The 25,637-nt window shown below is 50.9% G+C and overlaps 1 protein-coding gene across 3 annotated transcripts in view; it reads left to right on the plus strand.

Annotated features, from left to right (window-relative positions):
- BLM (BLM RecQ like helicase) overlaps positions 1 to 25,637 on the plus strand; it is a 526,815-nt gene that overhangs the window by 175,725 nt on the left and 325,453 nt on the right. For all 3 annotated transcript variants that reach the window (XM_078682948.1, XM_078682946.1, XM_078682947.1), the window contains exons 5-6: positions 3,101 to 3,213; positions 25,448 to 25,583. In XM_078682948.1, coding sequence (XP_078539074.1) covers positions 3,101 to 3,213; positions 25,448 to 25,583 — 249 coding nt within the window. The remainder of the gene's footprint in view (positions 1 to 3,100; positions 3,214 to 25,447; positions 25,584 to 25,637) is intronic.

The following is a 25,637-nucleotide window of genomic DNA, read 5'->3' on the forward strand; positions in this document are numbered from 1 at the left end:
TCTCCTGTGGGAGGGGGCAGGAGCCTAGCTGTGATTGGGCAGGGCTCCCCATCTTCAAGATGGCTGGAGCCCGGGGTCGTGCTTCACCTCGCCTTTCCCATGTAAGGGGTGGGGTTGGCACAGGCTAGCACACCCCCCTTCCTGACGTAGGGTTTCCCACCAGTCTTCCCACCAAAGTGGGTGTTAGAACTGGTGGGGGCCAGTTGCCGAGTACAGCAAGTGGCCTGGAGAAGCTCACAAAGGCGGCATACCTTTAAAACTTCCCCCTGCCCATCCTGGGGGAGGAGACCTAGCACCTCGCCCAGGATGTGCATTGTTGCAGGCCCAGGAGAGCGGGGGGCTCTCCACCCAGGGGTCCAGCAACATGTCTGCTGTGTGGCAGCCTCGGCAGCCACTCAGACCAAACGTGGATTGTAGTTTAGGTTTCAGGGGGCATCTCTAAGATGCCGTCTGTGGTGCAGTTTACATTAAATCCCACACTGGCATCAGTGTGGGTTTAATGTGCTGAGAAGTTTGATATCAAACTTGTCAGTCTTCAGTGTAGCTATTATGGTGCTGTGGAGTTCGTAATGACAACCTCCCAGCACCATATACTCTTAATGGGATCACTGCACTTACAGTGCCCAGGAATGGCCGTGGGTACTGTAGGGGCACAGGGCTCATGCACCTGTGCCCACACCATTGGCATAGGGCACCCAGCTAGAGGGGTGACTGATGTATGCCAGGGCAGTGGGGTTGTAGGCATGGCACAGGGATGATATTTTTTGGGTGATATCCGGAGAAGGGCACTGGGGCACCACCAAACATTTTTTTTATATTGTGGGGGGCTGCAGGGAGTTTTGTTGCGCCCCACCAACATTAAAAATAAAACAGTGCCCCCTGGGTCATTGAGTCTATGACCCAAGAGAACTTACCATATTTTTTCAAAGCATTAACTAGGCTGGAACTTCTGCTCTACAGCTGGGAATCCAGCGGCATCCAGGGCCTGGTTTTATGCCTGCATTTTATGTGGCCTGAAGTTGTATAAAAAAGACACAATGCCCTCTTGTGGTTGTTTTTATGATTGCATTTTTGGGATGAAAATAATACAATAAAGAGTCAGAGCCATGGTTGTTTTATATATATATTTTTAAATGTCTATTTCTTTTCACATTTCTACCCACAATATGTAATAATTAAAAGTTTGTAAAAAGTAATTGACATGTTTTTTAATAAACCTCTATGAATTTGTTTTTAGTAATCAATATTAAAAACATTGGAATGTGTCAAGTATTGAAATATACATGCAAATAAACTTATTGGTCATTTTTTGAGAAAGATGACACATCTGCTTTATATATATTGACATGCTCAACCTTGATAAAGCCAATAGGCTCACATTTTACATTTTGGTGCTGCAGAAGGCCGTGCATGGTATAGGGTAGGTTACTCAGAGGCCAGGGCTTGCGGCCAAAACCCCCACTACATACAGCCAAAGGCTGTGTGCTGCAGGGGAGGGGAGGGATTGGCTGCAGACCGTCCTTCCTTCTCCATTGGTCTTACTCTTCCTCTTTTTTTCTAGTTTGTGTGTTGTTCCCTCTCTTGCTCTCTGTGAATGTCTGATGAGGCATAATAAGTGCATATCGCCAAAAAAGAGTGTCTGTGGCCCACACCCCAACCACCGGCTCAAGTTAAGCACTGAGCTGTGCAGCTCAGTGGTACAAGTCCCACTGGGCCAATTGCCAATCAATCTATAAATTTGGGACCTTCATTTTTCAAAAACTACCAAATAGATTTGCACCACATCACAAAGAGTATGATTTCTGAGCAATGATCTAGCTTTCTGGCAAATTTGGTTCCGTTCAGCCATTTTTTCTGTAATGTCTAATTTTTCCTATGGAAATTGTCAGTCAACTCCCTATTTCTCAGCCCCTACTTGATGGATCACCCCACATTTTTCCAGAAGTATCTGAGATGTATGACATTTATTTTGGAAATATTTCATCAAGATTTACCTGATACAGTATACAGCAAAAGACACACAATTGATGGACGGAATGCAGAAACATTCACCCCCAGTTAAGAGATCTAGGTTAAATCCATCATTCTTTTGCTCACCATGCCACCCCAGTTTAGACCTGGCCATATGCAAATCAGTCTTAACCCTGAGCCTCATGGGAACAGTCCAGCCCGAACTGCCAAACCAGGTCCTCCCTGGACCGGAAAGGAGCATCCTAGGACCAGTTTCGGGGTTTCACCCCTCATCAGCCAGGATAGCTTGACTCCAGTGGCACAGTGAGCCCGGGACCCATGTCTTGGCATACCCGGCGCACTTAGGGCGAGGAAGCAAAAGACACACAATTGATGGACAGAATGCAGAACAAATCAAAACATTCACCTCCAGTCAAGAGATCTGGGTTAAATCCATCATTCTTTTGCTCACAATCCCACCCCAGTTTAGTATACAGGGCTTAGCGGTAAGGTACATACCCATCACAAACAATTCTTGCACTACTGTGCACTCAACCGCAACCCATCCCTCTGACCTAGTGCCAATTCAGAAAGTCACAGCTACAGAGAAAATGGTTATTTATCCTCTCTACCTTTGGGTATCAAAACGCTTCTTCTCTAGTACTCCCCAGACAACTTTCAGATTTTGGACATTTACCAGTGATCCTACAATTAGAACCTCGTAATGATCCTACAATCAGAACCTTGTAATGATCCTACAATCAGAACCTTGTAATGTGCGTGAAGTTAGGGTTCAAGATACAAACTAACCAACCCGAACTGTTGTGAGATCCATATGCAAATTGAAGGAGATGCGGGCTGAGAGCTCTCTGCGGAGCACGCTATCACAGGGCACAGAGCAGTGACTGTTGCAAACCGGGACTTCTAACTTGTAAAGCTGATTGTAAAGAACGGGTTGGTTATATAGGAATATGCTTCCTGCCTAAATTCCCAGTTTAACAAAGTACATGATATCTTTCTTGAAGACTCATCAATGACAAATGTTTTCAGAACAACTGCTTCAGATGTAAGTTAATTGAAATGCTTGGAAATTAACAGTTTTTGATTCAACCTAATGGTCTCTTTTATTTAATATTTCTGTTGCTGTTAGTGCATCAAGTGAAGTTGCTGTTCCAAAGAATGACCTTTCAAGTAGCCTCCATTCCGAGACTCATCAGAGTGACCCTGGCCAGCCCACTGATGTTCACAAAACACGACCGCAAGGTAAGGAAAAGGACCAAGGCATTGATCTTGCGTATGAAAGGGATAAATAAGAGTCTCCATTTATCTCCAACTTTCACACACCTCACTGGCCTGAGAGAACTGGTTTGTGATTCTGTCAGTGCTTTCGTAGACTGTGCTGGTCAAGTAATGTCAGACAGTTTGCTATCAATGGTCAGATGTTTTCATACTGCGACATCTAAGCAGACTGATAACTTCATATACTGAAATACCTCTGGTCTGTGAATTCACTTATCTAGTTGACAGTGGTCTGTGGTTTCACACACCAGTTGACTGGTAAGTTCACAAATTCTTGAAGGTCTGTTGATAGCACGCATTTATGGTGTCACTATCAGTGCTGTAAATGGAAAATCATAACTTAGAGGACTTCCATCACGCAGATGTGAGTCTAGGGTGCAATATTTGATCATGGTGACTCCACTAATAGGGACACTAGGGCAATCAATCATAACATCACCACTTTAGTACTGGCACATCTCAGCGCAGCTGCCATACATTTAATGTTTCATTACCATTACTTCTCACTAAGGCTGCCTTATTTACTATAGACAGTACTGAACCTCTCAGCGGAGCTGCTATATTGCATTAGGCAATGATAGCACTTATTTGCAAATTAAACTGCAAGAGTAGCACTTCTTTGCTAGAGGTCTGCACTTTAAATAGACAGCACATGCACTTAATTCACATTTTCAAAATATTACTCCTCAATTCAAGATACGAGTCAGAAATCATGTATTGTAGACAACACCGTTTTAAATGCAAACTGCATTTATTCAGACTTACAATTCCTTCCATGTAACACAAGTATACAGAAACATTAAATAATTTCAGACTCTCTCTTAGTTCCATAATTTCAGAGATTTCAAATTGTAGCGACTGGGCAGGGCAAAGGGACAGTGACCTCCTACAATGCAGACTCCCTGCTGGTCATATTATTAGGTTTTGCTGTTAAAGATGAGGTCTGAATTGAGAAAAGTAATATTTCTCTCAGACAAAGGCGTTTGGTAGTTGAGTCTCCGCCAAGGTGTCACAGGAGTTGGCACTGTATGTGCAGAGGGATTCCTTCCCACATGTCCCTTCTACAGACTGTTGGACTTGGCCCTTCTGGCAGGTTCACCCCTAAACTTTTGCTTTTAATGGTGACCTGGTGATGGTGATTTTTGGTTTCAGCGCACTTTCACTGTGTCCCAGTGGAAAGTGCGTGCGCACTCTGAGAGCATGTGTTGAGATAGGCCTGCCCTCCCACAGGAATGCATGGGGAATGTATATGTCCTTGGCAGTTACTGATGCGTGGGGTGGGCAGGCTCGCGTCTGGTATGTGCGGACTCGTGTGATTGAATGCTGCGCAACGATGCATGCGGTGTGTATGTGTCTAGTGTGGAAGTGCCACTTCTAGAAGTGTGCCTGTCTGTGCAGTGAATGTGCTGGCGTGTGATTGGCTGGAGCTGGCTGGGGTGCCAGGCTCCATGAGTCATGAGGGGTCTGCCCGGTGGTGAGTGTTGAGATTAGCATGTGTCATGTGAGGGAGTGGTGCACCTGGGTCCTGAATAGGGCTGGGCTTTCCCACACAATGCTGGCTCCGCCCCCTGTGGTGCGTCTAACGACCCTAGCCCTGCCAGTGAATAGAGTGAGGGGCTGAGCACACCAAGAGTGCTCACACACCAGCTGCGACTGGTTTTGCCCCCTCACCCTGAAGCCAGACAAAGGATTTAGTAAGATAAAAAAGGGCTGTATCCCCTCACAATCTGCTCTCTTCCAGGATCATATCTGAGGGGGGCTGCTGCTGCTGCTGGGCGCCAGGAGGACCGCCAATTGGACTGCCTCCCTGCCTGGAGGCCCAGTGAGCTTGCTCTGGGCCCAGCCTTGCCCCTCTGCCTGCCTCCAGAACTTTGCTGGAGCTCTATTTTGCTTATAGCGCCTAGGAGCGCTGTATTTTACTTATAGCACCTGGGAGCGCTTTTATTTTGTCCTTGGCGCTTGAGAGCGCTTCACTTGTTCTTCGCCGGTGCCCACCCGGCATCTGACCCGTTTTAATTGCTGATTTGGTACCCCGATCAAGCGCCCACCTCTATTTATTATTTACTCAAGAAGAGCCGGTGCCCACCCGGCATTTGCTCCGGACCGTGCCAGTAGCTACGTTGTCCTCCCCGCCGGGCCTCCGCGCTGCCTGCGATGACCCGGAAGCGCCCCTCCAGCGACCCGGAAGGCCCGCCCTTGGGACTGCGGCGCGAAGGGCAGAGCGGCTGCAGGCGCAGGCAGGGCTCCGGTGTCGTAGAGAGCCCCGCGCTACCCAAAGGAGAGTCCAGCAGCCGGCGTCCCTCCCCCGGGGCTCCCAAGAGTGAGGGAGAGCCCCGGAGCACAGCAGAGGAGCCGAGAGACCGAAGCGGAGTCCCCAGAGAGAAGCCGGTGAGTGTCACGGGCTGGGGGAAGCTCCGGGGACGCTGCAGTGCCTGAGAGAGGCACCGTGGTTGGATACGGGTCGAGCGGCCCCGTTGGGTCAGAGGGTCGCTCCCACAGGAGGCCCCTTTCCTTCCCGAGTCCCCCGAGCAGGACTCCACCGTAGCGGGAGCATTTCTGGAGAGCCCACGAGGCTCGGGGGGCATCTTGTACCCTACATCTTGTAGGGTCCACTAAAGGCGGCATTTCTTTGTTAGAGGCTAGAAGGCTCTGAGGGGCAGATGTTGGTTCCGAGTCCCCCGAGCGGGACTCTAACGAAAAAGGCACCATTTGTTGAGGAGCCCACGAGGGGCTCAGGCGCATTCTTTAGAGCCCCGAAGCTCCCACGCTGTGTTTGGCCCCATTGTTGTTCTTGAGCCCACGAGGCTCCAACGTTGGCCCCATCAGTGTCTACAGCTGCCCAGCACTTAGTGGGCAGCTGCCACGTTTAGGTTTGTTCTTGGCTGCCTGCGCAGCCTGCCCTGACTTTGGGACACAGGGCGTCCTAGCCCCAACAAGGCCAGTTGGCCTAGGGACTGCCACAGGTGATGGCTTATGTAAGTTTTGCGCAATTGTGTTTTTGTTCCCTGCACCTCTGAATGTGTTGTTTATGCGTCATGTGCTTTCCTTCCCTACACCTCTGAATGTTTATGCATCATGTGTAATGTTCCTATGCTTATACCCCTAAATGCATGGTGATACTTAGGTGGTTGTTTTTCTCCTAGTACAGGTGTTGCTAGTGAGGTCCTGGTTCCCTGCATGACCTTTTCCTAAGGCGGTTAGGGTTGCGTAGGTGGTACTTACCGGTTACCAGTGGTTACTGGTTGTGTGCTTTATGTTATATTTTGGGCTACATTTTTTTATTTGGATCTACAAGTTTTCTACGTGCTAAATACTATTCCTACAAGTGCTAATTCTACCAAGTACTAAGTCTAAAAGTGCATATTCCTGACAGTGGTCCATGTGGCCCTGTCTTGTACATATCCCCTGTAAATTCTGCCCGTGCCTGTTGGCACATTGTAAAGTGTGTGTTTTTATCTAATGTGTTTTGGTAATACAAAGGCTATTTTTATACATAACCTTGTGTGGAGTTTCCTTTGTGGTGGGCCTTGGGTGTTGTTGCTGGGTGCGTGCGCAAACACTTAACTCACATTGCCTCCGAGTTTAAGTTTCCTGCTCGTGCTACGTTACCAAGGGGGTGAGCAGGCGTTATCTTGGCGTGTAACTACCTTTCCCTGACGTGGAAGTGGTGGTCTCTGACTGACTTTGGCGCAAGCCCTGGCCAGCCAGGGATCCTATTTCTAACATTGGCTGGCAGCGAAAGGGATCTGGATTTGTGTTTGCGCTGTACCGCAGTGGCAACTGGCCGCACTACAAAACTCTGCATTTTAGATGACCACATTTTGGGGATTATTGTTTTTTTTAAGTTCCATATTTCTTCTCCTAAAGGTATCATTGTGTAATTGTGTCCAGTACATTTGTTCCCCGCCCTGCGCCCAGAGTTGGTACCTGTGTCACGTGTGGTCAGGTTGAGGAATCAGGGGTGGTAGAAACTGCCTTACCAGTCCGAGGGGGGGGTTGTGTGTGGATGAATGGTGTGTTGCACTGGACAAGTGAGTGTGAGTTCTCTGGGATAGGGAACTTGCTGAATACCTTTGTGAATTGTGTAGTGCTGTGTTAAGGTCAGACCCCTAGGTCCCCTGTGTTGCCCTTTTCTCTAGAACGTCTGCCAAAATGGAACCTGCTTTTGATTTAGGTGATCTAGCTTGGTACAGTATGCAGGAGTTGGAAAGGTTCTGTAGAGAGAGAGACATAGGGGTGGGTGAGTCAGACACTCTGTACGAACTTAGGGGCCACCTGGTCCAATGGTATAAGAATCAAAGGGATCTTGAGCGCAGTAGGGAAAGGGCCCGGCCTCACACCAGGAGGGTGGTGGGTCTGTGGGGAGCCCTGAAGATTCTGAAGAGGAGGGAGAAGATGACAGTGCATAGATACCAGCAGATAGAGAAGACCCCATAGACAGGGAGTCCCTTGCTGTGTCCAGTGTAGGAAGCCGCACCTCATCCCCTTCCCTGTCCCCAGAGGAGGATAGGAAGTTAGCCTTAGAGGAGAAGATGGCATTATGGGCTCATGAGTTGAGTCTTAGGACATTGGCCCTTGAGCAACAAAAGCTAGAGACTGAGAGGGTCTTAGCGCAGGAGAGGATAGAGGGCCTTCACCAGAGAGAGGTTTTCTCTGGAGGGTAGACTATCCCCTGTGCAAAGTTTTAATTTTCTCGACTCCCCAGGGCGGGTTGAGTCCAGTGGTGGCAGCTATATAGAGTCCCATGCGAGCAGTCCCATTCCTAGTTCCCCGAGTATGGAACCTGTTTCCCAAGAGGAGGAGAACAGGTTGAAGTTCAGGAACCATAGGAAACCACCTCACCAGAAGTGGGGGTATTTTGTGAATGACTGTTCTGATGCAATGGAGGATTGGCTGGCGGCTAACCCGGACGATGAGAGGGACGGAATGGTGAATATGTTTCTCAAAGAGCAGTTGCTCAGTGTTGTTGTCCAGAGTTTCGCCAGCACCTGTTGAAGTCTGAATAGTTTAGTCCTTGGGCGCTTGCAGAGGAAGCAGAGCTCTGGGAAAGTGCTAGAGGTTGTCTAGAGTCATTAGGGAGTGATTCCAAAAGTAGTGGTTCAGGTATCTTCCAGCCCAGCATGGTGGAAGAGGGCCGGTGTAGCCCAGCTAGGTCCCAGGACAGCGAGGAGGGTGTAGGGGCTTACTGCCTGGCTCAGTGGAGCAGGAGTAAGTGGGTGACCGAGGGTCCCCAGACGCCCAAAGCCCTGCCTCAGGACTTGGATGGTTTCTGTAGGGAACACCAGGTTGGGGACCTAGGCTGTCCTGTTAGTCCATTTGAGGAGGATCTCCTAATGAGGAGAGGACCTGGAGCGTCTGTAAACAGAGCTCCTGTGGTTCTAGAGTCTGGCAGTGCCGCTCCGATAGGGAGGGTACTGGAGTCCCGCGTGAGGATTGATTGGGGGATGAGTTCCCCAGTGGAAGAACCAGTGGGTCAGGGACTACCCAGTTGGGCTAGGTTCCTGTGTAATGACCATGGTGACACCACTTCTGTTCTGGGGGATCTTCGTGCACTGTCAGGTGGACAGGGGACGGGAGATCTGCGCCAGACAGACAGTCACACAACATATGTGTCATTTGTTAGCCTCAGGGGGATGGTGTGTAAATCCCCAGAAGTCCTGGAGGGCCAGGCAATTATTCCACCAAAGGTTCTAGACCAGAGGTTGGAAGGCCAGGTTCAGGATCCACCTGACCTGGAGGGACGGACGACTGTAATCAGTGTCCTGACCGGTTCTTCTTCCAGAGGTACCGCCCCAGTTGGTAGGGAGCAGGACTCTGGAAGGGGGTGCAGAGGGTGGGAGAGCCCACCTCTGACCCCGGTGAAACCTGAGGGGTTAAACCCTGGGTTGGAATGGCGTTCTAGGTGTACCCCTCGCCGGAGGAGGAGGAACCCTAGGAGAAGAGGTAGGGGAGGGAAAGCCTTCCCTGAGACTCCTGGTCCGCCTGAGGTTGTATACCCTAGGCTGGAGAACCAGTGGCAGTCTAGTCCTGTCCTGCAGACAGGAAGAGTGGAAAATGGCTACTATGTGCCAGGGGTTCCTACCCCCCACTCTGCGAATAGGCAAGGACCGGTGGCACCTGGGTGGCCTAGGGCCTGGTCCAGGCCGAGGACAGCTGGGGAGTACCAGTGGGGTAGCCCAGCTAGTCCCTACAGTAGTTTTAGAAGGAACCCTAGGGGTTCACCGCAGCGTAGAACAGGAGGGTGTCCCTGCAGTTGCGGGCCCCCGTCTGTGTTCTATCGCCCCAAGCAGGGAAGTCCATCACGGTGGTGATTGGTCTCCCCTGCGTTTTGGCTGGAAGGGGGTTGTGTTGGACCTGGCCCTTCTGACAGTTTCACCCCTAAACTTTTGCTTTTAATGGTGACCTGGTGATGGTGATTTTTGGTTTCTGCGCACTTTCACTGTGTCCCAGTGGAAAGTGCGTGCGCACTCTGAGTGCATGTTGTGAGATAGGCCTACCCTCCCATAGGAATGCATGGGGAATGTATGTGTCCCTGGTAGTTTCTGATGCGTGGGGTGTGCAGGCTCGAGTCTGGTATGTGCGGACTCGTGTGATTGAATGATGCATGCGGTGTGTATGTGTCTAGTGTGGAAGTGCCACTTCTAGAAGTGTGCCTGTCTGTGCAGTGAATGTGCTGGCGTGTGATTGGCTGGAGCTGGCTGGGGTGCCAGGCTCCATGAGTCATGAGGGGTCTGCCCGGTGGTGCGTGTTGAGATTAGCATGTGTGATGTGAGGGAGTGGTGCACCTGGGTCCTGAATAGGGCTGGGCTTTCCCCACACAATGCTGGCTCCGCCCCCTGTGGTGCGTCTAACAACCCTAGCCCTGCCAGTGAATAGAGTGAGGGGCTGAGCACACCAAGAGTGCTCACACACCAGCTGCGTCTGGTTTTGCCCCCTCACCCTGAAGCCAGACAAAGGATTTAGTAATATAAAAAGGGGCTGTGTCCCCTCACAATCTGTTCTCTTCCAGGATCCTATCTGAGGGGGGCTGCTGCTGCTGCTGGGTGCCAGGAGGACCACCACTTGGACTGCCTCCCTGCCTGAAGGCCCAGTGAGCTGGCTCTGGGCCCAGCCTTGCCCCCCTGCCTGCCTCCAGAACTTTGCTGGAGCTCTATTTTGCTTATAGCGCCTGGGAGCGCTTTTATTTTGTCCTTAGCGCTTGAGAGCGCTTCACTTGTTCTTCGCCGGTGCCCACCCGGCATCTGACCCATTTTAATTACTGATTTGGTACCCCGATCGAGTGCCCACCTCGATTTATTATTTACTCAAGAAGAGCCGGTGCCCACCCGGCATTTGCCCCGGACCGTGCCAGTAGCTACGTTGTCCTCCCCGCCGGGCCGCCGCGCTGCCTGCGATGACCCGGAAGCGCCCCTCCAGAGACCCGGAAGTCCCGCGCTTGGGACTGCGGCGCGAGGGGCAGAGCGGCTGCAGGCGCAGGCGGGGCTCCGGTGTTGTAGAGAGCCCCGCGCTGCCCAAAGGAGATTCCAGCAGCCGGCGTCCCTCCCCCGGGGCTCCCAAGAGTGAGGGAGAGCCCCGGAGCACAGCAGAGGAGCCGAGAGACCGAAGCGGAGTCCCCAGAGAGAAGCCGGTGAGTGTCACGGGCTGGGGGAAGCTCCGGGGACGCTGCAGTGCCTGAGAGAGGCACCGTGGTTGGATATGGGTCAAGCGGCCCTGTTGGGTCAGAGGCCGCTCCCACAAGAGGTACCTTTCCTTCCCGAGTCCCCCGAGCGGAACTCCACCGTAGCGGGAGCATTTCTGGAGAGCCCACGAGGCTCGGGGCATCTTGTACTTCGAGTCCCCAGAGGGGGGACTCCACTAAAGGCGGCATTTCTTTGTTAGACCCTAGAAGGCTCTGAGGGGCAGATCTTGGTTCCGAGTCCCCCGAGCGGGATTCCAGCGAAAAAGGCACCATTTGTTGAGGAGCCCACGAGGGGCTCAGGCGTATTCTTTAGAGCCCCGAGGCTCCCACGCTGTGTTTGGCCCCATTGTTGTTCTTGAGCCCACAAGGCTCCAACGTTGGCCCCATCAGTGTCTACAGCTGCCCAGCACTTAGTGGGCAGCTGCCACGTTTAGGTTTGTTCTTGGCTGCCTGCGCAGCCTGCCCTGACTTTGGGACACAGGGCGTCATTGCCCCAACAAGGCCAGTTGGCCTAGGGACTGCCACAGGTGGTGGCTTATGTAAGTTTTGCACAATTGTGTTTTTCTTCCCTGCACCTCTGAATGTTTATGCATCATGTGTAATGTTCCTATGCTTATACCCCTAAATGTATGGTGATACTTAGGTGGTTGTTTTTCTCCTAGTACAGGTGTTGCTAGTGAGGTCCTGGTTCCCTGCATGACCTTTTCCTAAGGTGGTTAGGGTTGCGTAGGTGGTACTTACCGGTTACCAGTGGTTACTGGTTGTGTACTTTGTTATATTTTGGGCTACATTTTTTTATTTGGTTCTACAAGTGTTCTATGTGCTAATAACTATTCTTACGAGTGCTAATTCTACCAAGTACTAAGTCTAAAAGTGCATATTCCTGACAGTGGTCCATGTGGCCCTGTCTTGTACATATCCCCTATAAATTCTGCCCGTGCCTGTTGGCACATTGTAAAGTGTGTGTTTTTATCTAGTGTGTTTTGGTAATACAAAGGCTATTTTTATACATAACCTTGTGTGGAGTTTCCTTTGTGGTGGTCCTTGGGTGTTGTTGCTGGGTGCGTGCGCAAACACTTAACTCACATTGCCTCCGAGTTTAGCCTTACTGCTCGTGCTACGTTGCCAAGGGGGTGAGCAGGGGTTATCTTGGCGTGTAACTCCCTTGCCCTGATGTGGAAGTGGTGGTCTCTGACTGACTTTGGCGCAAGCCCTGGCGAGCCAGGGATCCCATTTCTAACATAGACATTGTTGCCCTTTTACCGTCTCCTGGTCTCCCAATAACTGACTATCTGTGCATGGCCCTCCATCAATAAATAAATGGCAGGGGACACTGCTAGGGCAGTTGTACTCCCAGTGAACATTGGCCTGGGGACACCTTTTCAAGTAGAGTATTACTGCAGCATCCTGGTCCATTGCCAGTACTTCTTATTGATCTGGAATATTTACACACTGAGCTTTTACTACTCGATTCATTTCATCTGACTGAGCTGACAATTTAGACATCTACCTTTCACACAGAGTATTCAGTCTGGGCACGGCTCAGAAAGCTCACATCAAAGTCCAAAGTATGGCACAACTCCCTTCTCATTATGATGGCTTTACCCTAACTTACTAGTACCCATGAAAGTGACTGACATTGTATGTCTCCAACTCCACTTTTCTCTGTTAGCATTTGCCTCAGTTGAGTTTTATGATAGAGATTGTTCCTCACCCTGGGGCCAAGAATGAGAAAGTTTTCATTGTGTCTTGCATGATTGATATATAAAGGTGAGAAGGTATCTTCTAGATCAGAGTAGAGTCACAACTCTTGATACTTTGGAGGTGGGTGTCTTGGTTATGTGTGCGGAGGATCACCAGGACACCCTACGTTCGGTTTATCCTGTTTGTGGATTAACTAATTCCTGTGCAAAGGTTATTGTGTATCACTTCCCACAAACTATATAAATAATTATTTGTCTCTTTGTGAACTATACTTCGTCTATAAAACTGGATTTAAATGATAGGTACTCCAGAACAGGGAGAATACCACGCTAGACAAACTGAATGAAGCTGGTGCATCCTTGTTCCCCCAACTCTTTTGAGTCCTCGGCATGTGGAGAAGTCGTCCTCTCATGTATGCATTGACTGGACTCAGCAATGTGCTGTAAGAGACCTGGATTGATGTCCAGAGCGCCTGTGCCAAACTGAACATTTTCTAAATATACATATGAGGATGGCTGTTGACCTCAGCCCTTTACTTTAGTTCGTTGTGCCAGCACAATTACTTTCCTCGCTACGATTTCGAATGATTTGTTGGTCATGATGGTGATAGCAATTACCCGTAGCAGCCTTCTTTTAGTCAACTGAAAGCTTGGCACAGGTAATGCTGCTTTCGCACATCCAGGGCTGGCAACTTTACCACTTTTTGGCGAGAGCTGTCACTTGGGATCACTAGCTCTGACCTTGCCTCCAACCTAGAGATTATTTGCATGAGAAGTTTTATCCTATTTGGGGTTAAAAGAATACTCTTTTAAAACAACTTTTTATTGGCAATTTCACGTTTTTAACAGTACAATATCTTGGCATAGTCCATTTCTATTAGTTTGAGTAATATACTTACAAGCTAGCTATCAAGTTTGTCAACTATTCCTCTCTTACGCCTGTGTGGCAAAGCTAGAATTGCTTTAATTTCAGTCCATGGTCAGTCGACTCTGTCACTCAGTTCTTAGTGACAGAGAGACTTCTTCCTATTTTGAAGGCACTGGGGCAACAAGGAAGGGAGGGGTCCTATTTGGGAGCTTGTGTGGTTTAATTTAGCTAGTTAACTGTCAGCTATGTAAAGTCTGTTTGTAGAAAAGTTCAGAACTCTTCCACAAAGAGGACAGATCTGTTTTATAGGTTTGCAGCCCAGCAAGCTTATGACACAAGATGAGGACACCATGGAAAAAGCACATAAAGGGATAACACACTGATGTAACTGGACTCAGGACTTTAAAAGGTTGACTTTAACGGACTTGTTACAAGAACTGTTACGAAAGCAAAATTAATCAATCAAATTCATTTATATAGCAGGGATAATCACCCAACAGGTTATCCAGGCACTTGAGGGTCAAGATGGATCAGGTAGGAATAAGTCAACAGAGTTTGTGAAGCAGATCCAGGTAGCTCTTTTGGCTTTTTAAATCTTTGAGCAGGCCTTTGGAGCCATGGGCATGTGCAATATGGAAATTAGATCAGTGTCTTGCTTCGCCTTTCAGATAATACAGAATCTCCCACACTGTGGCTCAACACTCAGCGAAAGAAGGAGACATGAAACACAACTAACACCTTTAGAAATGGGTTTTATTTTCCAAAATGCAAAGACTCTCTTTTTAGAATAAGGCTTGGGGTTTTATTTTACACAATGCTTTCTAACACTAAAAGGCTTTCCCAGATGCCAAAATAACAACATTGAAATACACCAAGATACATATATATATATTCATATGCAAGCAATAATAACACACTTAGTAAATGCAACAGTTAAATGCATGAATAATACCATGAATATGGAAGCAGCAAATAATCTGAGATAAGACTCAAGCAAATATAATATGCTGGACGTCCTGCAAGAGATCAAAAAGATATATATATATATTAATATATATATATATATACTAGATGCATTAAATTATTACTTTGGATGTGCACCTCACTCAGTCACAAATCACAAAGAAAAACCTCAAATTATCAAAGCCACTGGCCACACATCCCAATGGAAATTATCAAAACTCAACACTTCAAATGACCACAGCCACTGGAACCACGCATCACAATGCCACTAGTCAGAAATAAATCACCTCACCCGATCGTTTACTCCACATCCTTGCCAATTCTCGCTGGGAAAGCCCGTTCAGAGCTGGCTTGGCCTCTCGACCGGGACTCAAGTTCCGTTTGTCTTACAGCAGTACGTCTTCTCTGTAAGTGAGCACCCAAAATCACCTGTCAACAAACACCAGCTTTATAGACTCAACATTTGCACTAGAAGGTTCGAGAAACATTCCCCTCGTGCCAGAGGAATCTTACCAGGACTGGCCAGCTTCCAAGCAAGCATTCCATGGCAGGAAGGAGTTCTCACGTTCCCTCAACAATCTTGCATGTTCCAGCCTTTAACTTGACGAAGCTCACAAAAGGTTTTCCAGGGTACATTAAACAATCTCCCACAAAAACAATCCTTGACCGTGATTAACCCAAACAACTTGCAAGCGTGGCTGTGCACGCAGATAAAGCTCGAGCGATGCAGAGGCAGAATTCAAAAGGCCATGTCAAAGCCAATAGTAAGAACTTCGTATTCTACCAATGTACAACACAATGCACATTTGTGCACCACTGCACATACTTCATCTCTCAATGTACAACACAGTGCACATTTGTGCACCACTGCTCACAACGGTTCACTTCAAGACCAAAAAGTTCTCTCTCTCTCTCTCTCTCTCTTCTCTCTCTCTCTCTCTCTCTCTCTCTCTCTCTCTCTCTCTCTCTCTCTCTCTCTCTCTCTCTCTCTCTCTCTCTCTCTCTCTCTCTCTCTCTCTCTCTCTCTCTCTCTCCTCTCTCTCTCTCTCTCTCTCTCCCCCTCTCTCCCCTCTCTCCTCTTCTCTCTCTCTCTCTCTTCTCTTCTCTTCTCTCTTCTCTCTTCTCTCTTCTCTCTTCTCTCTTCTCTCTTCTCTCTTCTCTCTTCTCTCTTCTCTCTTCTCTCTTCTCTCTCCTCTCTCCTCTCTTCTCTCTTCTCTCTCCTCTCTTCTCTCTCTCTCTCCTCTCCTCTCTCTCTCTCTCCCTCTCTCTCTCTCTCTCTCTCTCTCTCTCTCTCTCATATCCCATACGCTCTGTTCTTGGCAAGGCTGTTCCTCTCTGTTCTCTGTGACAGCTCCCACTGAAAGACAGCAACATTACAAGAAATAAACCTTTAAGAGAAGCAAGGCATATGCAGGATGTTGTACATTAAGGGTGGGGTAAAGTAACACACCAAAGTCAATTAAAATAATGGTAATCAATGGTCTTTAAGGGGTGTCAGACCACAAGAGTGCCTCTAGCCCTACAATCAGGCTTGTCAGATGACAGGTGTAGGTGAGCATCCCAGAGCAGTGACACCCCCACCTATGCTGTGAGGTTGCTAGGAGTTGTCGGGAGTGCCTTCTTGCCTCCATCTGGTGGTATACAGTGACCAGAGGCCTGCCTGATTGCACAATAGAACAAGGATCCCTTTGTCCCCTAGCACTTCTCAAACCTAAGCCCATGGGCCTCACAAATTCCCAGGGTTCAAAATAATGTACCTTTATCAATATATGCCTGTTTGGCCATTCAGATGGTTCCCGTGGCATGTTCAAACCAAATGAGCTCTAGGGCAGTGTAAAGCATCTTTCTAAAGGATCCCAAATCAGAATAATACCAGGAAGAACATTTTTATTGCATTATCTTTTGATTTTGTTCCCTGATCGAAATGACAACAGCAGAACCCTGCTCTGCTACATAAAGACGTTCACCTTTTGCCACTTTGTCTCGCCCATTAGTGACAAATTATTTACAGTTACTGAACAGCACTATTGATTTAGCCGAAGACTGGAAGACTGAGGTCTTCACAGACATAGGGACCCAGGTGCGTCTGAGTCTTTAAAGAACCTGCCTTGTAAATTAAGGTAGAACTATTTATTTTCTAGGCAATAGCCATGTTCTTAGTAACGGTATGCTATAGTAAATCTGTTTGGGATCATAATTAAAAAATGTGAGGGCTATAGACTTGTAGGTTAGACCCTATTCATCATTTTACAATTATGGTGTGTCATGAGAACTGGCAGAACGCAAACTGGTAGGATTAGAACAACAGCGTGTGTGAAACTGGGGGGGGGGGGCGTGGCCAGCCAGGCAACATGGCGGACGTGACTCTCTAGAGCTCCGTCCGGCGGGCCCTGAATTATCCTGTAATTCCTTGTGAAAGTGTTCTCAACTCCTGACTACCGGGCGGCGTAGACGTGTGACCGGCTGCGGAGTCTGCGGGAGTGATTTGCGGCGAGAAACGAGACGCCGGTGGAGGAGGAGCGGCCATTGTGCGGCGGCGGTGTGTGAGAGCTGGAAAGGCGCGCAAATCCGCCTACGATCTGTACGCTGCGGAAGACGACCGGTACTGAAGTGTTGGTGGAGCCGAGGGGAGCTGGACTTGCTGGGTGCAGTGAACCCCTGCGCGGTGCTGCGGCTGCCGGAGGAGGCCCCGTAGTGGATAACCGGGCAGCAGGCGGCGCCCGGGGGGGGCGTGAGAGGTTGCGGGACAGGCGGCGGATGCGACCGGTGCCGGGAGGAGACGGAGGTGCGGCACGGAAGGCTAGTGCTGTGGTGAGGTGCAGAGGCCACTCAAGGCGCGCCATTTGCACAATCTGGTCAACAGAGGGAGAGGCGGAGGCTCGTCCGCTGGCAGACCCGAGCCCCGGAGGTAGCACAGCGGGAGACGGTGAGGCGGACCGCGTCGTGCATCTCCTGGCGAGAGTGTGGTCTGGAGGACTATTGGCTGCAGGCGAAGGTGGTAAGCCTGTGGCGTGCTGTAGGGGGCTGGTGGTGGACTGTGGCACTGAGACTTGCCCTGGCGGGTGGCGGCTGTCTGGCGCTGGCACTTTCTGCGAGGTGAGGCTGACGCAATTGCCACCATAATGTAAGCTGCTGGGACAGGGAACACTGCTGGCCGGACATTTGGACTATCGCCTACTAGCTGTGGGGGCAACAGGTGCTCAACTAAGGACCAGGCCAGCATAGAAACGGAGGGCAGGCGCTGTGGGACAGAAGCGAGGTGGCAGGCTATACGTCCCAAATGCTAAGGAGCCATTTTGTCCCAGGCGCCATTTTGATCAGCGCTGCAGTGTGCGGCCCCTGACCCTGACCTACACTGGCCGCTCTCTGCACGCTGCTGCGGTTGGACACTGGGACTGAGTCAGAGGTGGGAACTGGACAAGGGGACCCCCTGTGTGGCTGAAGCAGGGGCACCCCTGAAAGTGAAACATAGCCTGCACCCATCTGCCTCATTGGGAAGGGGCGAACACTGACTGACAACTCTGGGCTGCGCGGCGACCGGACTCCGGTCACTCCAGACGCGGCGTCCGGCGGTGGGGGGCGGACGAGGTCGCCATTTCTTCCCCCCCCCCGCCTCCGGTTGGCGCGCGGCCCTATCCGATTGAGCAAGGCGGACTTCTTCCCAGGCCACGGCTGGGCACAGAGATAGGTGTGTTGATGCCTACAGCGCAGTAGCTAGCAGTGGGCAGGCTAAGAGACAAGACCACAGCGAAACAACAAGAAGTGAGCGGTGCAGATCACATGCACGAGCCGAGGCGGACAGCCGTGGAGCCTGCGGCCACTTGGCGGCCAAGATGGACACTGTCCTGGCGGCGGTGGAACGCATTGGCGCCACATTGGTACAAACCAAGACCTCCCTGGAAGCACGTTTGGACAAAGTCACATCTGACTTCAGGCTGCTTCATGCGGATCATCGCAAACTGTCGCACTCTGTCGCAGCGCAGCGTCAAACAGTTCAAGAACTGCAGCCAGTGGTACGCAGTCATGCCTCGGCTCTGCAGGACCTGGTCGACAGGGTGCACGCGCTAGAGGATCGCGCGGAAGATGCAGAAGGGCGCTCTCGGCGCAACAACGTCCGGGTGGTAGGCCTGCCGGTAGGAGTAGAAGGGAAAGATCCAGAGAGATACACTGAGGACTGGCTGTGGTCGATCATGCCAGATGGAGCGCTATCCCCGCACTTCGTGGTGGAAAGGGCACACCGGGTGCCGGCGCAGGCCCAGAGGCCAGGAGCCCGGCCTCACCCGTTTCTTTTCAAACTGCTCAATTACCGCGACCGGGACGCAGTGCTCCGTGAGACCAGGAAGATGAGTGACCTCAGAGTGGGCAGTAGCCGCGTGATGCTTTTTCCGGACTACACCGCAACAGTGCAGAAACTAAGCGGCTCCTATTTAGCAGTGAAGAAACAGCTCCGGGAGCTGGAACTACCCTACTCCTTGTTGTTCCCCTCACGCTTACGAGTGATCACCAAAGAGGGCACGCGCGTCTTCGAGGCTCCATCTGATGTCTGGGAGTGGCTGTAGGAGACGGGACAATGGTCAGGGACGAGACCGGCGGGCCCAGAAGAGGGCGGATAGCAAGAGCAGCGCTCCAGGAGAAGGAGGAGGAAGAGGGAGGCCCGGCGGAGTGTGGGCCCGGGGCTGGCAGCGCCCAGCCCAGAGAAGATCAGGCAAGAGCGGCAGGAGGCGCTCGAGGCGGTGGCAACGCTGTGAGTGGTGGACACTAATGAAGGCACAGACTACAGACATCAGGCTGAAATAATCGCAAGCGGGTCGTCGTCACCATCCACTGTGATATCAGAAGACACTATTCTACCTGCAGTGACTCCGCAGACGGCGGATTACATTGCGTGACTGATAACAGACCTGCGATGGACTGCTATAATGCCTATGCTCCTCAGGCTGTCTGCTATATCCTTTATATGTTGGCTGCTACATGCTACTGGGGCTAGTTCCCGACCTTAGTGACTTGCGCAAGTCTAGAACGCAGAATTGATGGGGCAGCATAGCTATGTTGCGGCGCGCCGACTGGGAGGGGCGGTTGGGCGCCTGCTGCACAGAGTGGTCTTAGGGGGCAGAACGCGCCGTCCCGTCACATTGCAGTTTGTCAGTTGTACCGAACACATCTCAGACACTCTAAAGACCCTGGATAAGGGAATATCTAGGAGTATTTGCTGTTCGCAAGTTTTGGGTCGTTGGCGGCACACCCACCTTGTCAGCCACTAAGCTGACCTCCCACCTCTACTGAGAGTGGATCCCGTTGAAGTTTGGACGTATGCCCCTCCGGGGATTCGCCCTTTTAGTTACAAGGTTCTTTTTTCATTGTTTCTGTTTAGTATTCGGCACATTGACTTTCACCCCAGATGCTGTCCACTGCTCCCCCTGGAGGCCTTCCTATGGCGAGGTGCGGGCAGGACATACGCAGCTGCATGGCACACACTAATATATTGACATGGAACATCCGCGGTATGCACACACCGGAACGGCGCTACTCCGTATTCTCCTACTTGCAACGCCACGGGGTGGGGATCGCCCTCCTTCAGGAGACACGTATGATGCAGGTCGAACTTGGCAGGCTATGCAGGCGCTGGCGGGAGCAAATACATGGCACCACTTTCTCGGCACATGCGCGAGGCACATTGATATGGGTAAGAGCAGGTGTCCCATTCAGTTGTAAGGACGTGCACATAGATCCAGAGGGTAGATATTGCCTGGTGCGGGGAAGGTTAAATGGTCAGGAACTCTAGGCTCCCTTTACGCCCCCAATATGAACCAGACCTCTTTTCTAGAGTCCCTGAACCAGGTCCTTCATCCATATGCTGGCCTCCCCTGGGTGCTAGGTGGGGACTTCAGCATGGTGTTGGACGTCAGGCTGGACCGCTCTTTCCCCTCGCTCCGTGCTACGACGGCGTTGTCCACCGCGCAGGCGTTCAGAGATTGGCACGCGCACTGGGGGGTACAGGACTTATGGCGGGTGCAGCATCCTGAAGACAAAGTGTACTCATACTATACTACTCCCCTGTGCATGGCTTACATGTCCGGCTGGACCGGATAATTGGCACCCAGTCGCTGCTCCCCTTGCTTACCGAGTCGGAATACTTGGAGAGGACACACTCCGACCACAATCCCCTACGGTTTAAGCTTAACTGGGAGGCAGACCTGTGCCTACGTGGAGGCTCCAACCGGCTGCGCTTGAGGACTCTGAGTTTCGTTCCTCATTGGGCACAGCGGTTTTAGATTACATTGATAATGATGAGGGGACTACAAGCAGCGCGACGGTGGAATGGGACCCGCACAAATCAGTCATACGGGGGCACTGTATGGGATCCTCATGGAATATACGCCAGCAACTGTCCACTTCCCTCATGCGCTTGGAGAATGAGCTGCTACAATACGAGAGAGAGGGCGAGGGGAGCGGGCCGCACGCACAAACACTGAGTGACATGTGCGCTTCACATGCAACTCTCATGGAACAGTTGGTATCACAACTATGCGGCGCACACAGCTAGAACACACGCCAAGGCAGATAGAGCCGGACAACTGCTAGCCTGGTTGATTCAAAGGGAGAGCCGGGAAACGCCAATCGGAGCTTTACGCACGCCGGAGGGAGGGATGATATATACGCAACGCGAGATACACTGTGCCCTGGTTGGGCACTACACGCAGTTATACCGGGCTCGGGCACTGGTCTTGGGTGTGCGCTAGGATACTTTCTAGAGTTGGTCACCTTGCCGGTGGTTCCTGAGGAACACCGAGGCGCCCTCAATGCACCCCTCACACTAGAGGAGGTGGGCGATGCGATCCAGTCCCTGGCAACCGGGAAGACACCGGGGCCTGATGGCCTGCCGGCTGAATACTATAAAGCCTACAGAGACACCCTGGCTCCCTTACTCTTACGCACATATAACGTGGCGATAGATGAGGGCTCACTCCCCACATCCATGCGAGAGGCGTTCCTGGTCTCTTTGCCCAAACCTGATAGGGATCCAGTTAATCTGGGTTCCTACAGGCCGCTGGCAATGCTTAATGTTGACTACAAGATCCTAGCAAAGCTGCTGGCTGAACGGCTAGCGCCAGTGGTCCCACACCTCTTTCACGCTGACCAAAATGGGTTCGTGCCGGCGCGGTCCACGTCCTTGAACCTCAGGAGGTTCTTTAGAATAGCGACTGAGGCGACAGGGAGGTGGCCTAGGGCGGGATGCCTAATGATTGACCTGGAAAAGGCTTTTGGTAGTCTGGAGTGGGGGTACTTGGCTGAGGTGCTGATGCGCTTCGGGTTTGATGTGGACTTCCTGCAAATGGTTGACCTCCTCTATAAACGACCTGTAGTGCGAGTACGGTTGGGCCCATACGTCTCGGAGGAGGTGGTGGTGGGCAGAGGCACCAGGCAGGGTTGCCTCCTGTCACCTGTTTGCACTAGCAATAGAACCCCTGGCGGCGGCGCTGTGGCAGACCCTGGACGCGGGCATTCCCCTAGGAGATGCTATACACCAGGTCTCTCTATATGCTGATGACCTACTGGTATTCATTAGCCACGTGCACAGTATACCGGAGCAGCTGGCCCAGCTACTGAACAAGTTTGCTAAAATCTCGGAACTTCAGGTAAATGTGGCCAAGTCCTGTTTATATGCGTTCGACAGCGAGGTGGAAGACCCAGAGTACTGTCTAGGGGGCACGAGAGTCCAATGGAGGGCTGATACCTTCAAATATTTGGGGATCCAGATCTACCTCCAACCAGCTGACCTGTTTGATGGGAACCTGGGGCGAGCGGTGACAGCGCTCAAGTCCCAGATAAGCTTTTGGTCCACGCTCCCGCTGACAATTACGGGCAGAGTGGCGCTGACCAAAATGATCATGCTTCCCAGACTCCTATACTATTTTGTTAATTTACCTCTGTTCATCCCGACCTCTTTCTTCTCTAAACTCAACGTGGTCCTTCGTGACTTCATCTGGGGCACGTCCAGACATCGGCTAGCGCTGCCGAAGCTGTTCCTACCAATGGACAGGGGAGGGTTGGCTGCCCCTTGCTTTGAGCACTACTACCTGGCCGCGCAGCTACAATGGATTGCCCACTGGTTGGCAGATAGGGAAGACACTGCCACGATCTGATCTAACCGCCGTACTCTTTAGGCTGTGTCATCGCTCTCTTTCACCCACTGGCGCCGCCTGAGAAGCCCACTCCGCCGTTACTGGCGGTAGTATACAAATGCTTTCGTAGAGCCCTATTCCTCATCCGAAAGGTGTTCCCATATGCGCCTGCTATACCTCTAGAGGGCTCCCCTGGGAGCGGGGGGGTGAACACTCACCCTTTGCTGGAACAGTGGGGAGAGCCTGATATCCGGACACTGGGAGATCTATACAGGGATGGAGAGCTGGTGGCCTATGAAACGTTGATATCTGAAGATGGATTAACTCCTGGGGGGTTCCTGCTGCATCGCTCGCTCGTGGCGAAGATGGCAGCTCGTTGGGGCGACATGGCGACGGAGCCTACACAGCATCTAACTATGCAGTACATGACCGTTATGAGGAGGGGTAGGCATCTGGTCCGTTGGTTCGCCGCAACGATACGGGCGCACACAGAGATCAGTCTAGCCCCGCTCAGAGGCAAGTAGGAACGAGACATGGACAGGGTGCTAACTGATAAGGAGTGGGAGAGGCTCCTTAAGAGCCCGGTACGTATCCCCCGAAACATGCGCCTTCGCCAGATACAACTCTTCATTGTCCATAGAGCCTACCTTACGCCTGAGCTAACCAATAGGTACCCCAGGCGGTCGAGCATGCCGCGGGCTACTTTACTGACACAGCATGTTGCCATACTAGGCCTCTCTGCCTTTGGGCGCGCAAGACTGAGATGCATGCATGCTCACACATAATGATACACATGGGGGAGGGCACCGGGGGCAGCGGGATGGGGGGAGAGGATTAACATGCGCTTCTGTATGTGTATTTTTTTTTTTCACAACAAAATTTTTATTTTATTGATCAGGTAGAGCATATATGCAGTTCTCCACAGTCAGGAGAGTCCTGCCAAACGTCAAAATTGGTATGAGCATCACATAAACCCAATCAAAAACAACCCCAATTACCCCCCCGCCTCCCACATCCACCCAGTGTCCCACCTACCCAGCCCTTATCCCTCCCTAACCCCGTGCACGTGATCCCAGTGAGCCTCCAATAATGGTTTGTGTCTAACCAGGAAACTTGCGCCTCCTCAGGCCTATACTCCATCTTCCAAATCTAGACCCTCGCTGGGTTCCACTGGAGGTACCAGAACTAAACCCCTATATTCCGCCCACCCCTTCCAAACTTTTAATGTTTCCGGGGGCACCCTCTGGCCTCAAACACGGGGCGCTCCAGCCCCATAAAATAATCCATCCCTGCTTTCCACACGGTCAACGGGGGGGGGGGGCGCTATCACTCTTCCATGCACGTGCCAAATCCCGTTTGGCCACGACAAGACCCAACAATAAGAGGTGGCGCTTGTAGGTATTCCCCCCCACGCCCTCCAGTACATGTAAAAGGCCCAGCCGAGGAGTACGGGGAAGATCCCACCCCAGCACCTCCGACAGACAGCCCCATACACCCCTCCAGAACTTGGTCAGGCCAGCACACGACCATACAGTATGCAGCAAGGTACCCATCTCAGCTCCGCATCGAAGACACTCCGGGGATCCAATCAATCCTGCTTTCCACAGTCGTTCCCTCGTGTAATAGGCCCTGTGCAGATATTTAAATTGGACTAGCCTGAGGCGCACCGCAATAGCAGTCCCTCACGGGGACTCCAAGGTCTCCCTCCAATCGTCCTCATCCAGGGGTCCAACGTCTCCTTCCCAGGCTTCCTTTAATGCGCTTAGAGTAGAGGAACAATGGATGACAAGGGTTTGATAAATACGTGACACGTTCTTGTCTCCAAGGTCTCCCTTGAAAACTTTCGCTTCCAGGGGGCTGAACTCCGGTAGCGACTCCAGACCCACCAGACTGGGCTCGAGTGCGTGGCGGAACTGCAGGTATTTGAAAAATTGGGTTTCTGTATGTGTTTTTGCCGCTATAGTTTAAATGTTTGCATTAAATGTTAGATTAATGTCATCTCTATGCGTAAATTCACAGTAGTGGGATTCACCCCGTAAATATGTTATTGTGCATGATTGGACTGGCAGCCAGCCATACAACGCTCCAAGAGACTCTGGGACTCAACCCTGCATGTATATGCTAGGCCAAAGTGCACGTACTACCCATATGTGTTAAAGTGAGCGTGGCTACATGATTATATACCACACTGATCCGAGATATATCAATGCTGTACTGGCGCGACTGCATTGTCATGTTATGCTGACTGAACCTTGCACTGTACTTTGAAAAATATAAAATGCTAATAAAATAGATTTGACAAAAAAAAAAACTGTGTGTGAAATCGATCCTCACGGCTTTTTTGTCTCCTTAAATCTTTGAGCAGCCCTCAGGAGCCATGGCAGGTTTTATTTGGAAACTAGATCAGGCTTGTTGAATGACGGGTGTAGGTGAGCATCCCATTGTGTGCCATTCTTCTCACCACAGTCTGTAAGTAAGCCTTGATTGCTTAACTACAGCTGCCATCAAAGAGTCAAGGAAACTAAAGCAGTCTTGACTAATTACAACATTGTTTGTGTCCAACATCATGTGCCACTGTGGTATAACTACCTTTTTAACACCTGGAACTGTTAGGTGGGCCCTATAAAGACCGGCACCTGGAGTCGAAGCCGGACACTATACCTGCACTGTCAGTACACGTTCAGTTCCTCCTTGCTTCTTCTGTGTACATAAACATCATCTTCAGTCTAAGTGTAATTACAGTCTGAACCAGTCGAAATAGTTGTCTGTAGTATGTCCATGTTTTCCAGGAATAGAAAGAAATGTGAGACAGATTGTGGCTTTTGTTTCTAATATTATGATGGTTTGTAAATGTATTAAACAGCTGGGTTTGCCTCTTCTGAACCTTTGGCGATTTGGATGGTGACACAGGAAATCCTTAGGCTGGTGGATGCCATACCACTGGAGGAACTGCGGCATCTGTCCTGTGGGAGTACACTTCTGAAAAAGAGACAGCTCAGGTGCGTACCCGGGGCTAGGCTGCCTGTACCTGCCTTTGTCCTTAACACTATGTT

Source organism: Lissotriton helveticus, chromosome 3_1 (assembly GCF_964261635.1).
Source record: "Lissotriton helveticus chromosome 3_1, aLisHel1.1, whole genome shotgun sequence".
NCBI lineage: Eukaryota > Metazoa > Chordata > Amphibia > Caudata > Salamandridae > Lissotriton > Lissotriton helveticus.